Source organism: Kryptolebias marmoratus, linkage group LG8, assembly GCF_001649575.2.
Source record: "Kryptolebias marmoratus isolate JLee-2015 linkage group LG8, ASM164957v2, whole genome shotgun sequence".
Taxonomy (NCBI): Eukaryota; Metazoa; Chordata; class Actinopteri; order Cyprinodontiformes; family Rivulidae; genus Kryptolebias; species Kryptolebias marmoratus.
Window position 1 is genome coordinate 20,341,056 of NC_051437.1, and position 23,564 is coordinate 20,364,619.

General features: G+C 37.8%; 1 protein-coding gene across 1 annotated transcript in view; it reads left to right on the forward strand.

The window, feature by feature from the left end:
* Nucleotides 1–4,225: 4,225 nt before the first annotated feature.
* Nucleotides 4,226–23,564, forward strand: part of cntn3a.1 (contactin 3a, tandem duplicate 1) — a 71,058-nt gene continuing 51,719 nt past the window's right edge. Inside the window, exons 1-3 of the mRNA XM_017417857.3 lie at nt 4,226–4,814; nt 13,811–13,954; nt 21,231–21,363. Of these exons, the coding sequence (XP_017273346.1) occupies nt 13,900–13,954; nt 21,231–21,363 (188 nt within the window). The 5' untranslated portion in view covers nt 4,226–4,814; nt 13,811–13,899. The remainder of the gene's footprint in view (nt 4,815–13,810; nt 13,955–21,230; nt 21,364–23,564) is intronic.

The following is a 23,564-nucleotide window of genomic DNA, read 5'->3' on the forward strand; positions in this document are numbered from 1 at the left end:
GTGTTTTATGAAATATTTTGCTAAAAAACAGACAGGGTTGACTCCAAATAGTTAAAAATCTTGCACAAGCTGTTTGAGCTCAAATTATCTGTTAGCAGCTACCCCACCAAAATATTTGGTCAACATATATAAGATTTAATGAGCTGCAGCCAATTTTGTGTTTTTTAAAGTCTGTTGGCCATTTTAAATTGGGTTTGCACTGAAAGCTGGGTGTTGCAGATGTATACCCAATAGATATTTACTGCAAGGTTCATTAAAATTTGTCCAGTGGTTTATGAGATACTTTGGTGACAGACAGACAGGCAAAAACATAATCATCCACTTTCCTAGGTCAGAATTTGCCCCCATGAAGAGGCTATCCATACTGACAAACAAAACACTGATAAATAAATTCATTTTGTTTTTTTGTTGAGCTGAAACGTGATAAAAGTAGCAATTTGATTTAAGACATTATTGTGGTTTATAGTCTGTTGATAAGTAAATATAAAGATTATAGCCACTGCAACAAAGATATCATCTCACTGTATCAGTACCACTGTACCACGAGTTATTACATCTTTTTTTTTTCTTCAGGTATCATTTTAAGTAACATTTTTGCCACACCCTGTACTTTCATCCTGTTAGGTATAAGTTAAAAGTGTAATACAGCATGTGAAAAGTGTGAAAAGGTGCCTCTTGTGCCCCCATATGCTCTGCTATCAAATAAATTATTCAAACTCTTATATTTGCCAATTAATTTATCCCCAGTTTTTGTTGTGTTATTACTTTTCATGCCATGAGCTGTTGAAAGACAGATTTGAACAAGCAGAATGTGTTAAATGCAACACTGAAATGCAACTTAATTAGGCTTTCGCGCAAACTCGTGCGTTAAATAATAGATCTTAAGGTTGAATTGCATTAAAACAGCATGGCACAAGAAAGTAATTGAAACTTTGTTAGTAAAAACGGTTTTATTTAAGACTGACAAACTGCGTCTGCATTGACAGTTGTTTGGCAACGAGACACAGAAACATCTGCCAGATCTTACTCTGAGAGAGACGACCCTGAAACGTCTTGTCTTTCTGACACTCGTCAGAGTTGACAAGTTGCTCATTTCAGCATTCCACTCGCTGCCTCAGGACAACTGTATTTTAAGTAGTTTGATGACACATTGCTAATGATAAAAGGTAATATTTCTGTAGCAAATATTCCTGTTTTTTTTTTTTTTCCTTTTGAGATCATAAAGAAACATGTATATCTGAAAGAGATAAAAACTCAGTTAGTTTTTCTTTAGCTGAGATCATTAGCTATAAAAATTCCCACCAGTCTCAGACATTAAAGAATTCATAAAATATTCAAGACTAGTTCAAGCCCAAACTTTTGTGTTTAAGGTGACTATTCTGCTAAGCATTCCTCTGAGCTTTGATATGCCATTATTAGCTGTGTGTGTGTGTGTGTGTGTGTGTNCGACTAAGGAATAATAAATGTTCAGTGGGTTAATCCAAATTTTTTTTTTTTCTTTTTGCCTTTCCAGAGCCTCCTAGCAGCAGCGGGGCATTCATTAATTTCTTCAGTAATTATTGCTCCACCAATTGGCTCAAACACAAGTAGATTCCCTTAAATCCCACTCCACATTATGAGTGGATTATGAGCCAGGGGCCTATAAAAAGTTCTGACTGTTTAAATATAATGAGTTCGCAGTCTGTCTTGTGTTGTTTTACAACATGCGGTGATGGGAAAAATTTGCATGATCAACTGACAAAGATGTTATCCCAGAAAACCTGGCTTTGTGTTTGTTTTTCATGAATAAAAGAAGGGTTAGGATTGCCTTCCACTCCTGTAATGAACACAAAGTGTTTTCAGGGCAAAATACTGAAATTACTGTGCAATTGCTACAAAAGAAAATAGTTACAAAGAGTAATACTACTTTTTGGGTTATACCAAAGTTTCTTACTATTAATGTTGTTATAAGATTAAAGTTTATTTATTTTTCTTTATTACTTATGCAAATGAAGTTCAAAATAAGTTTGTGTCAAAGTTTTAAAGGTACTCATTGCAAAGTATGAAATCAAACATAAAATATGGTATCCTGAACCATTTAAATTGGTGTAGATTGAAGAGTTTACTACAGTAATTTTCCTGCTATATTGATTTGAGATTCTGAAATGTGGGTATGCACTCAATGTAAACAAAGCACTCTTATCTGCATATATTACTTAGCAAAATCTGAACATAAATACATAGCAGTACATGAACATTGTGGGACTTCTCAACCCAAAATGGCTCGTCTGTTTTTGTCTCTAATGTTGACGAATTTTTAGCCTTTTCGTCCATCAATAAAAGAAAAACAATTGCACAGATTTTGTTTCTTACTTTATGATTTCATTATACATTTTTTGACCTGTCTTCGTAACATAACAATGAGTACCTTTATTTCTCACTTTAAGTTGGGATATATTAGGGTTTATATTATTGTCTTTTAAAGGTAAAAACAAGAACATATGCGTGCCACTAAATGGTAAAGGATAAATGTAACAGTTGTAAAGACAACTTTATTACATTCTAAAGAATATAAAAGTGCTTGCTCATGGCTTCAGGGAACAAAGCAACAGACCAGTGATTTTTTAGTGATTGATTGAGGAGATTTACCTGAAAGTGTCAGGGTTGTAGGTCATCTGCAGTGTTTTTGTAGTTTTTCCTTTTTTCCTTCCTCATTTTTATATTCAGAATGTGTTCCGGTCATTACTTCTGTTACTGAGTTTCTTTGTATGCTGGAGTCATTTAGTTTTTCGGGTTATCCACCATTGTTTTCCCTCAGTGCAGCTCATTACTCACCTGTCCCTCATTTTGCCAATCATTCCAGCTACAGTAACTGAGAAATCAGTCCTCCCAGCACATATAGTATATACTCCTTGTGTTCCCCATTTAGTCCTCAGATCCTACAGTTTGTGTGCTCTGGTTCCTTGTTGGGTTTTCTGTGTTCCAGCCATTTTGGTTTGCCGTGCATCTGGCTCCTTGTGCATCCGCTTGTTAAGTTTTGTTTATTTTGCTGCCTCGCCAGCTTTTTGTTTGTTAAAGTTAAGTTTCACTAAGTCGCCTGTGCCTGAGTCTGCATTTCGAGTCTTCAATACAAACAGCTTTCCTGCAGAAAGCTTTCATACCTAAATTAATGCCACTGTGTGATGGTTTGTTTCTTGACATTTTGTGATGAGATGTCAAAACACAGAAAAATAATCTGCATTCGTTTGGAAAAAAAGGAATAAGACAAGTGTTTTGCTACTAAAACTTAAGCGAGGATGAATTAGAAAACAAGTGAGAAAATAGCAACTAATGAAATAAATTACTCATTAAATTAATGTTTTAATTATTACCTTCAGATAAGTGAATTATCTCCCTTATATTGAATCATTACCTTACCATGATCTTTTTGTTTTGTTTGCCTGAACATGCAAACATTAAAATATTCCACCGTAGTACAGACTTTTTTCTAGTCTTATTTATTGTTTAGCCACACAGTTGTGATGTATTTACCTCATATTGATCAGCTCTGAGACTGATCAATCATAAATCATTAAATATGAAGAAGAGGCTGCAGCTGAAAAATTCAATACAAGTAAAATGATTCCTTTGTTCCATATCAAACAGTTTCAAATAAGATATTTGTCAATTTGCATTCCAAATATGATGAGAAAAGTCAGATTATTGGAAAGATGCATTAATATTTTGACAAACAATTTCCATAATGCACTTTAATATATTATGATGATAGGGAATGGAAAAACCACCAAGTTTCCCTCAACTTCCTGGACTGTGCAGAACATTAGAAAATATCTAGTAAATGAACTAATGAATTATTAATAGCTACAGGCTTTTCTAGTAGTTCACCATCAGCCTATTTACTAGTTCTGTATTAGAAACTGAAAGTTTATATGAATTGCTGATCTGTTTATTAACCTCTTGTTTGAATATTTAACAAAACAGTGCCGTCCACCTGCCCAGTGTTGAACAACTCCCTGATTCAATGTTTTTGTTTTTTGTTATCAATTTCACAAAAGAAGTGAAACAAACAAGTTGGTTAATTGAGTGTTTTAATTGAATAACTAATTAAGACACAAATACAGGCTGCTGACATCATCTCGATAAAAAATAAATAAATAAATAAAATAAAGTCTGTTTGAAAGAGCCTCGTGGGAGCAGAAGTCATCCCACGAGCTCTGAGGAGAACGTGCCATGATCCCCCTCTGATGTCCCGCGCGCTGCCTCCTGCTGCTGCTGCACGCGCCGCCAGTTCGAACGAGCTGCGCTCTCGGAACGGGGACCGCTTTCAGTCGGACCGTGAGCTCTTCCGCTCGGTTCAAACAGCCGAACGTCATTAAACCCGTCCGTTCGACCCCCCCTGCCCCCCGGACCCCCCTCCAGCAGCGGCTTTGGGTCGGAAACACTCCTGGCTGCTGCTGGCGACGCGAACGGGACCGACTGCCTGCCGGGTTTGTGTGTGTATGTGTGTGTGGAGGTGGGGGCAAACTACATGACTGCGTCGAAGGCTGGGCAGGGTGTAGCGAGGGAACAGGTCGTTTGCGGCTTGCTTGGACTCTGAGAGCTTTTTGGTGCTGAGGATGGGGAGAGCGCACGGCGGCATTTAGAGTTACAGCGGGAGGAGAGTTGCTTCCGTCGCACTTTGAGGAGACCAACTTCACCGGGCTGGAGGTTGGAGGCTCCACGGGATCAGCTGGGCTGAAGGGCTGAAGGGCTGAGGAGATGTGCGACGTTCCTCAGCCAACATGGATTTACTCAAAGGGAGAAATATCATAATATACCGCTGGAGATGCTCTCAGGTAAACAACCATTTGCCATATCCTGCTCTGTCCAAAACTATATTTATCCTCACGTCCCAGTGATGACCACTGCAACCTAATGTTTTACTCAAGCTGGAACGATTTTTCCTTTTCAAATTGAATCCAGCGGGCAAGTGCACGGCACATGTCAGGTAATAGTCGGGTCCTTTTCGGCCACGCAAACTCCACCTCCCAGCTGAGTTGTGCAACAATTTCTCATTAGACATAATCGCGTTCTCGGCGTCGTCTAATTGCTGTGACCATCCTCATACGGAGAGAGTGCAGCTTTTGCTTCGAGAGAGGGCACAAATCCAAGAGTTGTTTTTTTTTTTCATTTAAAACCACTGGCAAGACTCATTGTAGTGTGTGATCCACGGAGGGATTGGATTCACTCCAGTCTCATCATCTCTTCCCTTTTTTTTTCTTTTTTGATTACACCCAGCCTGATTGGTTCAGATTGTCCAAAGTCCTTTTGATTCAGCTGGAAGTAGTTACTCTCATGAAATGCTATTGCCACATGTCTAAGAGGGAGCTGCATTTAATTACATTCAAACTTTTTTGTCACCATTAGGTAATATCCTTGCATTTTGTGTTTAACTGCTCTACCTACATATACTTCATGTTTACAACAGAACCATCTGCCTCCCTCTGGAGCAAATTACAGCCAAAAGCTCCTGTGGAATTACCTCGGCGAAACTCATATCCACAGCGCTGTTAGGCTTCTTAACGTTTCTGTTTTAGTGGGTGGAATAGTGAGGCTACAGCACACATCTCTTGTGGGAAATCTTATTATGGACGGACACGTTTTAGATGATGTCACTCGCTCATAGAGAGGTGGAGGGTGAACTTGGAGTTCATCGTACCCCGCTGAGCGCAGCCTGGTCTGCATGAAGAGAGGGAAATCTGGGCACTGAGCGAGGATGGATGATGCAGAAATAAATAAATGCATTCTGATAGGTACAAGTGTGATAATTTAATCGCATGTTGGTGGTAGCAGGGTGAGACAACGGGTGTCTGCTTCAATTTGGTGACTCTGCTGTCATATTGCTTATAGTAAACATTTGCAGATGGTTAAAAAAGGAATATGTACTTGTTGAAAACTACGAAATCCAACAAATAAATGTTATCCTGAACTATATCAAAGGGTGCAGTTTGGGAGAATTTTCTTTAGCGGTTTTCCAGATATATTGATATGCAGCTCTGAAATGCAGGTACGCATTCAGTGTAAACAAAGCCAAGTGGAGGCTTGAGTCAAATGATCGATTAGTCTGGCTGTAGTCTGCGCAGGTAAACAAATGTGGTGGAATCGGACAAACACAGAATATCGGCGATGTTTAGGTGGAAAATATAAAAGTGAATCTGCTGCTAAACATGAAAGGAAAGAAAACGAGTGAGACAGCTGTCGAGAATAAATATCGGGGATCAAGCAGGGCGGTGGAGAACCATAAAGACAGCTCGCCATTTATACACACGCAGCGTTTGCAAAACTTCTGCTAGACCAATAATTTTAGAGTTTCAACTTAACCTGTCTTCAAACCTGGCAGTTTTTGTGTAATCTTGCCGGCAGATGAAACAAACAGACCAAAGGCACTGAAAACATTGCCACCACAAAAAAACAATATTTCACAGTCTGGGCTTGGGATGGTGATGGGCACCAGCTAGACGTTTCAAAGAAGATCGGAGAAGATGAAAGGAGTGAACGAATATCCTGGGAAACTATACAATAAAAGGCAAAATACACTGAAAGTTATCTATTATCGAGATTTACTTGGATACACATCACTGCTTTTTCTTCAAAACAAATCAAAAAATCAAAAACATAATTCCTATCTTGTTTAGTGTCTTTTTTATCTGTTTCAATCCAGCTGTTAGTATACAACACATATGATATGTTAGTTAAACAGAACAAGAAGTTTGAAACGAATTACACATGTCCGGCTGAATAGAACGATCTGATTCAGTATTGGACCAACAGTGTTTTGGTTACTTTTTACTTCACCTCATAATGCATAGGTTGGTTTATCATTCCAAACCACATAGGTTTGTCCCCTTGAACAGGTGTATATTTAATTCATTGAAGTTCACAGCTGGAGGTTGTCTTAGCACTGTGCTTAAGTGCGCCTAATTTCTCAGACGTTGGTGAATTAAGAGACACGGCAGGAGGCCTCAGCATCACTACGTCTTGATGTAGCTTTAGTGTATAATCTTTCAATCCTTATAGTCACATCGGCTTAGCTTTGTCATTGTGAGCTTAAACTGAACAGCCGAATGCAGGATTTTCCTAAATATGTGCATTCAAGGAACACATCCTATTTAGATAATTATTCGATACTTCAGGAAATGCAGGTGCACAGGAGTTCGTCAGATTTAACACAAGACAAAGCCAACTTTTTAGAAATCAAGTTAACAAAAACATTTGTCAGTAAAACAAAAACCACAGGCGGTATGTTTAGTTTAGATACATCATCAGAGTGATAAGTAGATATAACACTATTGTCTCCATCTAGCTTATATCCAGTATAAAAATAATGTATTGCAGCCATTTTCCAGATGATCTAAACGTACCAGTTATTTGTAATTACAATGAGTGCTTTGCTTGACAATTACCCACACGATTAAAAATACTTCTGCACGTTTTCAGAGCCTTTCCGACTGAGTTTTGACATGTTGAGCTTGGAGTGCACATGCAACCTGGAAGAACCTCTCAGCACAGTTCAGTTGGTCTTTTCGCAGGGGAGATTTGGATGAGCGCTTTGGTGGAGCGCCCCTGGTGTGGGCTGGAGAAATGAGGATGCTGGCATGTGTTATGTCATGCCTGGGGCTTGTGTGCTTAGATCAAAACACTATTAGTCTCTTTGTCTTGTGCCACCACTTGAGTTAGACTCTTGGCTGAAAAATATGTTGGCACTGCCTCGACTCCCTGTGAGGGAAGAAAAAAAATAATAAATGTGTCGGCAAAATAAACCCTCAGCTCAAGAAAGTTTGGAGTTTATGAATTATACCCGCATATATACTCGGAAAACTGTGAAAGAGACTATTTTGGAGAAGTTGTAGCTTAAGAAAACCGCACTAAAATCAACAGATAAACACACAGTCTGATGCATAGCTGCTTCCTTCCAGCTTTTGTTTCGTGTGCGTGGCTAAAAGATTGCTGCAGTTAAGGCTTTATGTGTGTGGTAAATCAAAGCATGCAGGATATGGAAGAGATTTCTCATTTCCTATTTCTGGTCTCAAGCATCTCAAGAAAATAAATTTTGAATAACCAGAGACGCTTGAAGCCGCGAGACGAGCCACATGTGCAGGAAAACACTGATCTGGCTCGCGTCTGTGAATCAAGTGAAGTCACAGCACAGGTGATTAAAGATGCAGCATTGTATTCGGCTTCTTTTTTTTTTTTTTTTGTTCTCGAGTCGCTCCTGCAGAGTGTGGGAGGCTGGCCTCATTCATGATTCAAAGCTTGCGGGGTGGGTGTGAGTGTGTGGGGGATGCTCGTGCGTTTTAGTGTGAATTTTATCTTCATCTGGACTCTTCAACCAAAAGAACCAGGAGGAACGGCGTTCTATTAATACGCTTCCGAGGCCTGAAAAATTGATGGCAGCAGAAAGATGGGTTGTAGTGAAGAGGGTCAAATCAGCTGACAATGCTGTCATCTTACATGTCTGAATGAACTCCAGTCTGTGGTTTATCTACTCCAGCTGGGGCTGTCAGAGGAATGCAGGACAAGAGGTATCACTGTGACAACACTCCGAATTAAAAGTCTCCACCACTCCGAAAGCTTCCTTGAATGCAGCTGCGTTTCCTCAAAAGACAAGATTAATGCGCAGTTTGACATGTGGACAGCCTCACGTTTAATGCTCCATCGAATGTCAGTTAGTTTGTGTGACTAGATCAATTCCAACTATTAGTTGATTTTCTGAAAGGGAAATTGGATCTAAGTCTTTGTTTTCTAGTGTTTCTAAAAATACGCACGAAATATCTAAGATTAAAAGAGACAAACATCTCAGATCTCACATACAATCATCAAATAAAATGTCAAAAAGTAATTGCAAAAAGCAAAAGCATTGTGACAACAATAAACGTACCAAAAAAAAGTAGTCTGAAATCTGTTTTAGTTGAGTAGTACAAATGATTAACCACCAGAGGAAAATTTGGAGCCATAATGTGAGCATTCGAAAGCTTTGAAAGTTTTTATTTTTTTAATTGCTGAATCTTTTGTCAGCTTTTCTGTGCAACTAACAAAAGTTTGCCCTGATTGGTCAGATTTGGCTGTGTGCAAAGCAGACAGGCCTCTCCATTCTTTGAGCTGCGCCAGATTATCTCCTAAATAGGCATTATTCAAATGTGTCTCATCGTGGTGTATTTAAGTTTGCTTACTTATAGTTAGTATGTACAAGTAGCTACAACCTGTCACCTGTTTGTTTTTGTTTCACCTCTGCTGGAGTTAAAAAATGATATCAGAGTCAAGTCGGCTGTGCAGAACCCATACAGTGTAGGCTGTGAAGTGAAAGAGTAAGACACCAAAATCATTAAAACATTAAAGGCATAGCATTTCTTGAAGGAATGCATATTGCCTTCCCCCTTTCATGCTGGAGTTTTAGCCTAAGATCGTCTTATGTTGAGAAATTCTGGCGCTGTAGCCATTTTGGTCAAACCTTGAACATGATGTGCAAACTTGTGCTGTACTGCTCAAAGAGTAGTGCTTGGAGTATGTGTTGCAAATAACTCTCAGCTCACATCAAATTTTAGCTAAATATCTGTAATGTGAATATGTACATCCAATTGTTACTTTCTGAAAGTTTCATTAAAGTCTGCCAAGTGGTTCACGAGAAACTTTGCTAACAGACAAACAGGGCTGACTCTAACAGTAAAACGCTAAAATCTTAAACTGAGATTATGTTTTTGTTACAGAGTCACATCCAATGATCATTTCATTAAAGTTTAAATAAAATCTGCCTAGTGATTTATGATTTTTTTTCGCCAACAGAAAGACAGAGTTGACTGAATCAATAATCCCAAAATAAAAAACAAAAAACAAAAACAAATAAAGCTGTTAGTGCTCAGAATATGGGATGAGACTCGGCTACTACCACTCAATTTTTTTTAAGTGATATCTGTAAATTTGACTGAGTTGTAGCTGTTTTAGTATTTTTAGGATCAGTTGGCTGTGGGAACCATCTTGAAGTTAATCAATTGTAGCTGCACATCCAGTGATTGTTAGTTTTACTAATTCTGATTCATTTTTTTTTGCTGACAGACAGACACATGACCTTTTACCTTTTACCAACGGGCAATAAAAAGTTACAAAGTAACAGAAGTACTGGCTATATTTCAGTCTTAAACTAAAAAAACTTAGGTTTGAAGAAATGCATAGCATCAATTATTATGTTTGTGTGTTATATTTAATGGCTTAAGCTGAAAACGGGTTGACACGGGGCTTGATTGGCCGGACTGTGCTGAAGCCTGGTTCTGTCTCCTGATTGCTGTTGGAGCTCTTGACTTTCTGCCGCAGCAGAACAGAATCAACAAGTCATGTAGAGTTCTTGAAATCTGCTTTCAGACATAATCTCCTGTTCAGCTAACAAATGGAGAATGAGGCTTTCTGGGTTTTTTTGGCCTAATTAAATAACTCAAACAGCATCGGCACAAAAACAAGTCTCCAAATAAAGCGAGGATCTGTGTTCAATTTGCATCTAAAAAGTGATTTATTATATGAATCTTTTGTTGTGTCGCTCTGATTTCACAAGCCAAAATAAATGGTAGTTACACAGATAAAAAGCAGAAATGCTGCTCTAATTTGAGTGTTTCCTTTTTTTTTCTTTGCGGCTATTGAAAGCAAAATGGTCGGGATGAATCTGCCACATTCAGTACGGCTCCTATGGATATATTTAGAACCCAAATGTTTTGTCTGAAGAAGTCACAAAATTCTTTCCAAATGTAGATTATTGCTTTTCACTTTAGCTGCAGCAACAATATTTAAAACAGAGGAATTAGTGTAAGCACAAATCCATATCATTACTGAAATAAATAACTTCAAATGCTTCAGTTTGCTCAGATTTTATTAGAGACATCTGACAATTTATGCCTTGAAGGTGCAGTTTTAAATTATTACACAGAGCTTTTACAACTTCAGGAACTGCAAACGCTGTTAAGAACTGGGTTTCTGAATAGTTCACATCCACTGAACATGAGTTTTGCAAATATTAGTCTGTTCAACCATCTGTTGGAGCAAAACTCCCTTTAAGTGTCTATAGTATACTCTGTGACGATGTGAGTTTACCATATAAAGTCTCCTGTTCTTCAGAAATACGTCCCGGTTTAACTCTCGTATACCGGAGTATAGGAAGTTCTGTCAGTCAGGATTCAGAAATGGTTCTTAGTTTTTCCTGGAAAAAAAGAACTAGCAGTTCAGGTTTTTAAATTCAAACATCAGAATCCCCCAAAATCAAATGATTGCCATTATTCTGTTATGAGTTGAGGCAACACAACAGCTTTATATATATATAAATATATTTGTATATCTTTGAGTTGATTCATAAGTCAGAGTTAAGTGACATTTTACATGAAAAGAAAACCAAAATTCTCTGAAAATGACTACATAAAAGGGATGGGCTCAGAAATAATTATGAAAATAAACAATATCTGAAGAAAATCTCTGAAAGAGAGCTATTACTCAGTGCCATTTTTAAAGACTACATGAAAGTCTTGGAAGTAAAATGTAAAGCGGTGAAGGGCAGCTCAAGACTTTTGCACAGTACTGCATGTATTCATGCCTGTTTTGATATTTATATCAGCCACATTTGTATAAAAAGAGGCCGATTTCTTTCGCTCTCACATTTAAATGCTGTTGAGTTTGTGCCAATTGGGAGGAAATGTTGCAGCCGGGGCTGTCATTTCAGGCTGACTCATGCTTCATTTCTCAACTTATGACTATTTCAGGGACATGAAAGAGGTTGAAACATAAAAGGCAAAGTTTGAAAAAGTCTTCCCTATCAGTATCTTTCATCTCATACAGCAAACAAACGGGGGAATCAATTTTGTGATGAAAGTAAGTCATTGGCCTTGTCTCTACCACTTAAGGCCGCAAGGGTAATTAATTTGTATTGAATAGGAAGTCAAATACAGATGTGGACACTCCCAGACTCCCCTAGCCATCATCTTAGTGCTGAGCTTCTTCGGATCAAAAGGATTTCCTTTATCCCTCCCCCAGCCTTGTAGTCTGCTGTCCTGTGTCTCAGCGCTGGCAGAATAATAGAGATCAAGGGATCGCTGTTAAAGGCCAACAGATATGAATGGGGTGTCACAGTGGTTCACATCTTTTGGTACAGTTCACTTATTTTGCTGTCAAGGCTAGATAAATTAATTTTGGGTGACCAGGCTTTAAAACATTTACATGGCTGACAAAATAATTACTTGATGCAGATTTTAAAGACCTTCTTTTTGTTGCTGTGGGTGTGCAACAAATTGCAAAGACAGCTCAATCAGCAACCTGAGGCGACGCACTCAGTATCGGACAAAATAAAAAGTGATATATTGACTTAATTACTTTCCATATAAACATTGGACCTCGTGCAAAAACATAAATCATGTATGTTTGAGGTTTTAAAATGATTGCTTTGTTGGTTTTCCAAGCTGTGAATTATTATTGTTGTTATTATTTTTATTAAATACATCTTGCAAAGTAATTTATTCATCCCATTTCTCACAATGATTCCCTCAAAGGCGGAGAGATCCAAAAATATCCAGGAGCGGAAGAAGGGGATTTGAAGTCTTTCTGTTTTATTATTAAAAGCCAACAGTTATTCATGACATTTGCATCCTAATAACTGCAAGATAAGTTAGAACTAAGTTGGCACTTCAAACCTAATCTCCATAATGGGATTTATAGGCAAAAAGTGTTGCCTTTAATGCTTTAGTACACGCAGAAGGGAGAGTAGTGTAGGCAAATGTGTCAAGAAGGCTGTTGATATATTCACATAAGCATCAGTATGCTCTGTCATGCCTTTCAGTGGCACAAAGATAGGAGGCGTTCAGATAACTGAGAAAGTATGAAGGTGTAATCTTTCAGTTGCCTCTGCCTTTTTGGCACTTGCCTCTTGATAGACTATACTGTGTGTTCCTATTAATTTCTTTCTCTCATTTTCTTTCAGCATGCTGATGGTGTGTAGTCAGAGGAAGCTGCGCCATTTGTCAGTTAAATGTACCAAGGAGAGCCAGTTTGAACAAAGACTATACCTAATTTCCTTTATCCTTTCTCTGTAACTAACATTCCGTAAGCAAACATTTATCTGCCGCATTATCAGAAAGAATCTTGGCTACCAACATGCTGGGGTTGTTAGAGTATTTAGACAAATATGTGCATTTCTCTTGATCAATTACAGCGAGAGCGTGCCTCATTTGATTTCACGACATTTTTTGGAGATTTTATTTGAGTCAAAGCAGAGATGAATTACAGCTAAGTCCTTGAGAAAATCAATTGTGAGTCTCCAGAGGGACATAAAATGGTTTTGCTCTGCATAGAGTCAGCTCTTCATGTCAAAAAATACATATTCCAGCTCAGAAAAAAATTCAAGAAGCTAGCAGAGTGCTTTATTACATGCTAGGGTTGTGTCTGACAACCATCCTGCACTCTTTTTGTTTTGTCTCAGCAGGTTTGAGCTGAAGAAAGCAATCCCTTTATGTTTCTCTTGCAGGCAGAATGCCTGTTATGCAATATTAAGCACACTTAAGTAAACTGTATAGCATTGGGAAGTGCTCAAAGGATGTGCAATACAAAAAATAGCTGCTATTAAATGTCACATAGACCTGTTCATAAGGCCTAAATACAATTTGCCAAGAAACTTTTTAGGTTTTATGACATCAGTGGGATTTCTTTTATGTCATCAGCTGGCAAACATGGACAGTTAGTGTCCTTGTGAAAGTCGTCCTTTTGATGAGACGAGTCCCCAGTGCTTCTCAGTGTTTAATGCTTCCTCCTTTCTTTTCTTTTTATTTGATAGACGAACAGTGAAACCTCTGAAAAGGACAAAGCCAGAATTCTACGCACCTGTGATTGGATTTGAGCGTGTTCTGACCTGAGACCATTAAAATGGAGTTGCTATGGAAACTTATAGTGCTGCTGTCATTGGTGGAGTGTCGGTCAGGTAAGTCATCGAAACATGTTTTTATAAATGCTGTTTCGTGGAACCGAGGACTGATTATTTCTAGTTTCTGTGGTGTCATCTTGAAATTTTGAATAAACGAGACCTACAAATGTAGTGGGAAAATAAAATGGTTTATAGCAAATTGTGACCAAAGCCTTTTACCTATTTTACAAACATTAAGACAAGTTAAAACTCTTTTAATTGGTCAGAAAATTATTATGCTTCCAGTTGGGAAAAGCAACTGTCTCTTTTTTAAAATTAAGTGATTCCTATTGGAAAGCAGGAATCAAAGTTTCCATTTCTGAGGGACTGCCATTATGCAGCAGTTGAATTTACAGTCATTAATTTTAAAAAGTGCCTCAATTCTTTCCCTAATTGAGACCGCACTGGTGGTAGTACAGGAATTTTGCCATTGATCTAGCTTTTAATGAGAGACCTAATTTTTCTCCCTTAGAAAGTGTTCAGAGTCAAATACAAGTTCTCTTCAAAATGTCAGAGACTGAAGCTGAGAACAAGATGAATAAGAGCTTTGTGGCATGAGCATAGTGTCTTGGTGAAAAAGTAATCTTTCATGTTTCATGCCTCATTCAAAATCAGCAGCCCCGCCTCACAGCTGGGACCAAAAATAATTAGTGCGTGTGCTTGTGACTGTCATGGCACACATTTGTTTATACTATTTTGAAGACACTAAAGAACACTGACACCTAAATTTGCGTACATGACAATTAGCACCACTTATCACTAAATCCGCACACTTCATTTGATGTCTAATGAGGCTTTCCTTTGGGAACCGTGACTCACTATGGAATTAGTATCTACACCGCAGTTTGGAATAACACAATTTATTCTACTTAGGCATTCTGCAAAATATATAGATATTTGAATGACTGACTTTCTGCAAAATCATGCCACAATCCTGAGAGTTTTTATTTTAGAAAAATGTTTCAATGGACTATTGCCGTCTGTTAAGCCTCAACATTTACTCCTGCAATCATTAGTGGCAGAAACCAACTTCACAGTTATCAATTCAAAGCAATTTAGTGCTTGACAATGAGGCAGAGAGCAAATTGTTTCGGAAAAGCTTTGTGTTGCACAGCCCTTGCCTTGCTCTTGTGGCTGACACTCAGCTGGAACACGGTAACTGAGCATTAATATTCAGTATGTGGTTACATTACATGTGCTCTGCTAACAAGACAAGTATGGTGCAATATAACTGTAGACCGCCGAAGCTTCTGTCTTCTACCAAAAACATGACAAGCATTTTAGTATGCAAGCCTGTAATGCTGGATAGAGAAGGCACAGTGTGAGTGTGTTAGGGGGTCGTTTCCTGGCAGGTTATTTATCCAGACATTGAGGTGTTATTTTTTTTTTTTCAAACAGAAGACATTGGTTGTGTGGGAGAGCTCTGGTGCTGAGGGGAAGTCCTTCCCGAAGCGAGTTCATGTGAAGTTAACCACCTCTTCTACTATTCCTCTCTGAGGATCTAAGCTGCCTGAGGCAGGGGCGTGTACTATATGTGTGAATGAGTGAGTAGTGCAAGGAAGCAAAGAGAAAAGGATGGATGCTGTTTGCCCCACAGATTCTTTAACGCTAACCTTCATACTGCTGTTTCCTTCCACCACAAAACCAACAGACTGCATTTGACAAATGTGGCTTTGTCATAACCTTCACACTTGGTTGGCAGAACATGATTACAAATGCATATTAATAAATGCAAAGCTGCAAGGCTAAGTTTCTATTTAACACACTACATATTCTAACACGTTTAAAAACATCAAAAACGTAATAAACAACAATCAGATTATCAGAATAAAGGCAGTTGCTGGACGGAATATAACGAGGCGTCCTATAAATATTCCTGTTATTCTTAGAAAAATAATGTAATGCAAAATATTGACTTGCAAACACTTTACTGCAAGACCTGTGAATTTACAGGTAGTTTTTCTAAAAAATAATTGGCAGAAATCACAGAAGGGCTACAATTTAGCTTTCTGAAGTGAGAACAAAAACATAAACACATCCGCTAAGATTGCTGCTCAGACTCTTACCAGCAATCAGATGTTTTCATCTCTGAATAAATAACGTTGGTAAAATTGCACACTGTTATTTAAGCAGATGTGAGAAGTAATGCATGTTAGTACAAAGTCTTTATGTTTGATTTCATAAAAAAATAAAATAAAATAAATACATCGTAGGACTGTGTTGAAAATTGAGAGGTTGAGTACGGTAATATAATTGTAGATGTGTAGTGTTAAGAAATCACTCACCTCACATGGAGGCTTTTGGCCAATCAGAGCACAAAATGGCTGTTTATTGCGCAAAGCTGAAGCAGTTTATAGGCCCACATTCCTGCCACCTGGGAAAAGAATCATAATAACACCTGTACAGCTGCGAACCTCTGAGACTAAAAGAGAAGATTTGGGTTTTACAATTTAATTTCAATGTAAATCTCATGTCTGCAATAGAAGTGTAAGTGTAACTGGCTATTATTTGTTTTTCTTGTACATGTTGGTGCTGCAAATATCAGATTTCATTTGCAAGAAGAACAAAGCTTTTTCCAAGTAAATATGGCTTTTGAAATTGAACTAAAGCCAATATAAGCCTTCTGAAAATAAAACATGAAGAGGCAAAATAATCACGGGAACAGCAATGCGCCAGTGGTGTATTGCTTTGGAAATTACTGTTTATACCCTTTTGTCACATTTTGTTTTATATCTTGAGGTGTTTATAAAATATTGATGGTATACTTTGGTCAAACTACGTCAGCATCATTGGACCTCTGCACTTTGCCCAACCTGTCTTTCTTTATGGCCAATTTATTATTACAAGAACTGATGAAATGTGTTGAAACACTTAGCCATGCTGTAGCTTTCTTATAACAACTTGCTGACATAAATTCCAAAACCAATAAAAGATTTAGAAGTAAAAGGACTTTTCTTTTGGTCAACATTTTAGTGGTACCTTTCAGAACTATTCAGTAAACAGGTAATTTACAGTTTTTTGGGTTAAACTGAATTTTATAAACCATTTTAGCCTTTTTTTGTACTCCAGATAACAAAGCAGTATAGCAAATGACAGCCACAGAAAAAATGAAATAATGTTCCCAGGCTTAATGTGGTGATTTGGCTTTTTCCGGGTTGTTTTTATTTTAGTTCTCTGGTTTTGTTTTTGTTTTCTATTTGTAGTTATCTGGTTTTTGTTTTCTTCTTGGTTCTGTTCTCCTTGTGTTTGTGTTCTCATTTCCACTCTTCCCCAGTCATTCATTTGTCTGTTAGCCACGCCCATCTTCACCTGTCCCGAATCAGTAATCATTTCACCTGTTCCCATTCACCTCGTTATCCGCAGTCTTAAAAACCCGATCACTCTTCCCATACCTCGCTGGTCCATTGTCTAAAGTTTGTCTATTGTTTGTAGCTTGTTCCTGGTTGTTGGTTTTCTGTCCCGCTTGTCCCCGTCTCCATTCATGTAAGTTTTAGTTTGTTCTTTATTTTGTTTTGCTGCCACGTCAGCTTTTGTTTTGTGTTTCTTTATTTAATAAATTATTGTTGTTAAGTATGAGTCTGCGCTCTGGGTTCGCCTTCGTCACTCCACATCATGACACTTATATGGGCATTCAATATTTAAAACAGTGGCTACAAGAAAAAAAAAAAACTATTCACAAAACTGAAGCTGGATGTGATCAGTTCTGTTCCCCCAGTGATTGCAGCATTGGATACTCTTGATACAAAGGCTGTTATTGAAGTTTAGACGCAATAGCTTTGATTAGCTAAAGACTGGTGGGACACAGTAGGATATTGGCTGTGAGTGTGTCACTCAGATCTTCTTAAAGACTTTGTAACTGATAATGTAATTAAATGAATTACCTAACATATGGCAGAGTAGAGTAGCCTACAACCAAGCTGAAAGTCACAACAGTGAAGGTTTCTAATATTGCCTGGTACCAAAGTGAAAGGGGGATAATGATTATGCCCGTGTTTGGGTGTGTGTATATGTGTGTTTTTGTTTTCTGTCTGTGAACAAATATCTCATGAGCGGCTGAACAGATTTTAATGAATCTGTCACAAAGTAATCATTGGATGTACATCTATAACTGATTTTTCAACCCAATTCAACATGACTTCTGGCTACATGATTATCTTTGCTTAACATTAACTGTTAGAGTCAACACTTTGTATTTGCAAAATATCTCATGAAGCCCAGGATGGATTTTAATAAGCGCTATGAGTGGCCTGAGTGGCTAGAAAGGCTCTACATAAGTACAGTCCATTTAATGAAAACCTCAGAAATTTATCAATGAATGTTTATACAGCTCATTAACTTTTGGAGTCTGCCCAGTTCAAGATGGCCACCACAGCTAATCGACCTTAGCTAACACAAAAATGGTTATAACCGAGTCATATTAACAGATATTGAGCTACAGTTTGGTGTGGTAGGCGCTGAGAGACATCTGTAACATATATGCTAACTAGCTCTCAAGACCTTGCAATATTGCATAATAACATTATTTTAGGTTCGACCAAATCACATATAACTCCGTCCACTTTCATAATAAGATGATTATAGTTTGAAACTCCAGAAATGCTAGGCCTTATTTTGCTTTTATTGCTTGTTAGAAACTTTGTAAAACAAGTCATCCATATAGCTTTTAGATTAAATATGGTCAAACTTCAGACTACCCGAACCCTGCATCTGCTTTGCTGTTAACATTTGCTGCCGCTGAATAAGAGACCTTAAAGTTGTACCTTATCGGCCAGGACAGAGTGGGAAGGTGCTTTAAAAAGCAAGATTATTTTTTTTTATTCGATGCATAAAACCTTAAGCTGAAACGGATTGATTTGGGGCCTTGCAATCGGTTGATACCTCCCCCACAGCCGGCTACTCATGTGCCTGTTTATTCATGCTGAGGTAAGCTGGAGGAATTCATTTGCTGTCAGCTAGTATCGAATTTGAGATTAGTTTTTATTTTGGCCTCTACAGCAGCTCCCTCTGCCTTATACTTGCTTCAATGCTGAGTCGTGTGTTGTCAGAGGATCCTTGGAAAAGATGCACATATCACCATCTCACAGCTGGGGACCGATATGAGCAGAGGTGGCATTCATCTTTGGACTGCAGTATTGTTAGGTTTCAGAATCGATGCACTACATTTCTACTTTTTTTCTTTCTCGGGTTTTCTTATGTGTCACCAGATTTTGACATTAATTCCTAATTCCTTAATCTTCGCCTAACTGGAGCCTCCCTGCTTGTATGTTTTATTTTGCTATCTAAGAAAAAAATTTAAAGTCATTTTATCTAATTTTCAGGATGTTCTCGTATTCTCTGGGTTAGGAGGAGAGAAGCCTAAAACATTCCTGTTGCTTGACATTCACAAAGAAAAGGCACTGGGGTAAATGTTTGTCAGAACAACCACTTTTTCTGTCAACTTCAAAATTTGCCCGGGACCCAAGCAAGTGCAGTGTCAGGTTCAAAGTAAATCTGATGATAGCCGGTGATGTTTGGGGGGTATTCTGTTCTGTTAACTTTGGTTAGATTCGGGTTTGAGTTGTTCCTGTTGCTAGGCAACATTACCATAGGGAGCACAGTCTTTCTTATAAACCACTGTACAACAACTGTCTGATCTACAAACCCCATTTCCAGAAAAGGTGATTTTTTTTATTACTTTTTCCATATGCAGCACAAACTTAAATTATTACATTAGGAAAATATAAACAAAACTAAAACTAGTTGTAGATGAAGTTAGCAGAGATGGAAGTTTACCACTGTGTTATATTAACCTTTTTAATTACCCTTTTAATCATCTGGTAATAGAGGATACTAAATGTTGTGGGTGTCCTACATCAGTATTTATCCATTTTCTCTGATGAAAACCAGATTTCATCTGTTCAGTAATCAGATGTTGCTGTTTGATTTTTTTTTTCTTCATGAGAAGCTGTATATTTTCAGCAGCAGACAGCTCCATATAACTCAGTCTCCCTGCAAAACAAGAAATACCCAGTTTTATTGCCCCTGATCCTTACAAAAAGCAGAGTGTAGTCGGAGTCACATTTTGGAAGTCAAATAGTGATTTTTTTTCTTTTAACCTTCACACAGGGTTCTTTTCAGAAAGTGTTCAAGCGATCCAATATTTCCTCACAAATAAAAAGGTTAGAAAAAGTCAAAATGCTAAAAACAGGGTTGTGCTGCAGGACTGTGCTGCAGGGTTATGCTCACACTCTGATATTTCAGTTTTAAAATTCTAATTATGTCATCTATTATAAAATATAAAGCAGAAATACTATAAATGTTCTTCAACTGCTAAAAAATGTTGCCTTCAATTAAATAATTTTTCATTTTAAAATGGCTTATAATGACTCATCTCATGTATGCCACAGGCTTCATCATCCCTCTTAGTTTGTGCATTGCAGATATATCAATATTTACACGACAAAGGAAGGTGACATGGACTGATGTGTCGTCTGGTAATCAGTCAGCTTGAGGGGCACACTTCATATGACAAAGATTATAATTAGGTGGGCTGTCATTTAATTATAACGTTGTTTAAGGTTCATCCTTGTGGAGAGGAATAATCCATGAACAAGGCTTCCTCCTGAACATCTTCAACCTTTCAGAATTATTCTGAGTCTTGAGGTGAAAGCTGTACTCCCTGAATCCCAGACTCCCAAACATGATAGATGTCTCTCATACAAAATTTTTACCCTGCCTGCAGGACCATTTGGACCATTACAGAGATTCAAATACTCTCTAACACAAAAGTGTGATTTAGAGAGATCTTCAAGTAGGACTTTTGACTTGTTTTGTCACAGCATGATTACATTACATCTCATAATCTGTTGAACATTTTGGTTTACAATTACATTTTCTTGTATTTGTCTTCTATTTTTTTAAATATGAAAACACACAAAAAAATCTGAAGTCTTTAAGGAGATTTTTGTCACAAAAACAACTAGCTAATAAGAGGATCAGGGTTTAAAAATACCTTTTATTATTAGCATTTTTTACTTTTTTATTGGCTAATTTTTTTCTGAAAGTAGCTACTTATCAATAAGATCTTAACATTAATGCTAGTTATGATTCGATTTGGCAGTACTTAGGGTATCAGCTCTTAGTAAACTCTGATGGCCTTTCTTCACATGGCTAACAAATTCATTTGAAATGGAAAAATTCACTATAGTAATTCACACGTTCCGCCTTTGCTTCCCAACAGAGAAATGTTTTAAGTGTGTTTTTGGAGCTCACAAGGACATCAAAGCTGATGTAATTTTGTTGGTTCTCTCTCCAGGAAGTGGAGTTCTGCTAAAGCCCGTCTTCACCAAACAGCCGGGGAGTGTGGTTTTTCCTATTCAACCAGGAGAGGTTCAGAGGGAGGTGGTCTTTAGCTGTGAGGCCCAAGGTCACCCACCTCCTTTCTACAGGTAACACCTGCAGACTTGGCTTTATTCACACACTTTGATTTTCTTTGTTGCACTGAACCTTCAGGTAAAACCTCAGAACCAACGAGTGCAACATTTGCACTAAAAGCCAACTGGGGTTAGATTTATTGCTTGGGGGAAAACTGGGGATTTGTGTACCATATGGCTCACTGCTGATTACTGCCTGCAGCACTTAGATTCACTGTCAGTCATAGTTAATTTGAGAATGATTAATTTATTGGCCACAATGATTGGTGTACTTGCAGTGGCAGTGAGGCATTGATCCACGAACTTTGCTTTGAGAGCTTCCTGTCATCCATGTTATTGATCAGTGAAAGGATCGAGGGTCTTCCCAGCAAAATGATAGAAGTTTATGGATGAAGCAAAATGAAAGTAGGGGGGATGTTTTTTTTCCAACACAGGAGTTATTTTGCAAGATTTCTTTCCATCTCTCATCTGTAAGCTTTCCACACAGTGCTGAAGGCTGCTCACCTATTGCCACAGGGCTTCTGATTCCAGAGCGATCACCACATAAATACACATGATTCAAATCAGTTGACAGACTAGGGTGCAGGAAAATGTTGTCATTATTTGTGTTTGTTCGTGATTCCAGTCCTATGCGGCTGAGCAGTCCCCCAGCAATTGTGCCAGACATAGATTGATGAGTTCCTTCACTACTACAATGATGACAAATTAAAAAATGATAACAAACAAGGAATTACTTTAAAGTACATCAGGTGCATAAGCTATTAATTTATAATTTGTCACATGGGGCTACACTCCTGTCAGTGTAATTAAATGCAAATTTCAAACCAAGCATTTAATGTTTAATAGGTTGAAACGAACCCTCCTAATATCAGTTTATGCAGCCGTTAATGTGGCTTGAAGATCCTTGGTGTTATGGCTAATGGATACAAATTGAAATGAATGTACAAGATCCCATCTCTTTAATCGTCTTGAATGCTTAACCAGTCTCTTTTTCACTGTCATCAGAGTACAACTTTTTAAATGAAAAGGCAGTTTGAGTTCAGATCTGTAAATTGTTCTGCCCCGCTGAGTTAAGGTTCTGAATTTGTCAAATTTAGTTTTAATTAGCTCTTTAATTACAGGAAGTGGCACCAACTGTAGCAGTCTGCATCCTTCATTAAGAAGTGATTTTCAGATTGATGACAAGCTACTTCAATATCACATGCTCATCTCCTAATGATCGGACTGATATTTAACTGGACTAATTGCTGTGGTTTCATTTCAGTCAGAAACAGCTATGGATTTTTTTAAAAGGCTTTAGGGTCCTTGAGAGGTTCAGCTTCGGGCCGCCAGCTGCTGAGTGGTACTTGACTGCTGCAGGTATATTTCAGGGGCTACAAGGACAAATCCATTTGTTTAAGACAACCCAGCAATCAGAGAGCTACAAAGAGCCTCCTGCATGTTATCTGCATGCTTCCCTTGGTTTGGCTCTTCTGAAGCTCCTGGACCACTTCCAGCTGTGATCACTAAATTAGTTCAATCAGCCAATTTGCTGCTGAGCATCATTCCTCAGCATTCGGCTTCCCCTTCCCTCCATCCTTTACCCATGCTTCCTGTTTGTCTAGCATATTTCCTGCTATAAAGGAGCAGTGATACTCCAATAAAGACACAGGAACTTACATCAAACTTAATTTGACTTTATTTAATAAATGAGCAATTTGTGTAGTTTACCTCTGCAATTTCTTTACTTACTTACTAATTTAAAAAAAAAACCCTTGTCTTCTCTTTTGTCTTATTTTAATGCAAACCAACTAGGGCTAGGTGACATAGCATAAAATATGATAATATACTTTTGTTTTTAAAATCAAACCAGCTTGATTTTGATCATGATGTAGAATTTGCTGATGTTGAATTACAAATCTGTGTGCCAGAGTTATTAATAGTTTTTTCTGATGTGCTTTTCAACTACATTTGCCATAAATGTATGTACAGATATATTTCTATTCACGTCACACATCATAACAAAAGCAATAAAATGTTTTTATGTTTTAGACCTCACTCTTATTTGCTTTATTTATTGAAGAGATGACAGTGGAGAACATTGCAGTTTCTACTTGTAACAACAGCTGCACCTATGTTCATTATTATGTCTTTAAATAGTGTGAGCTCTTTCTGTTTCTCTCCCTTCAGTGGAACATGTGCTGTAGTTTAAAGTTGCTGAATTTTGTCCAGTTTTC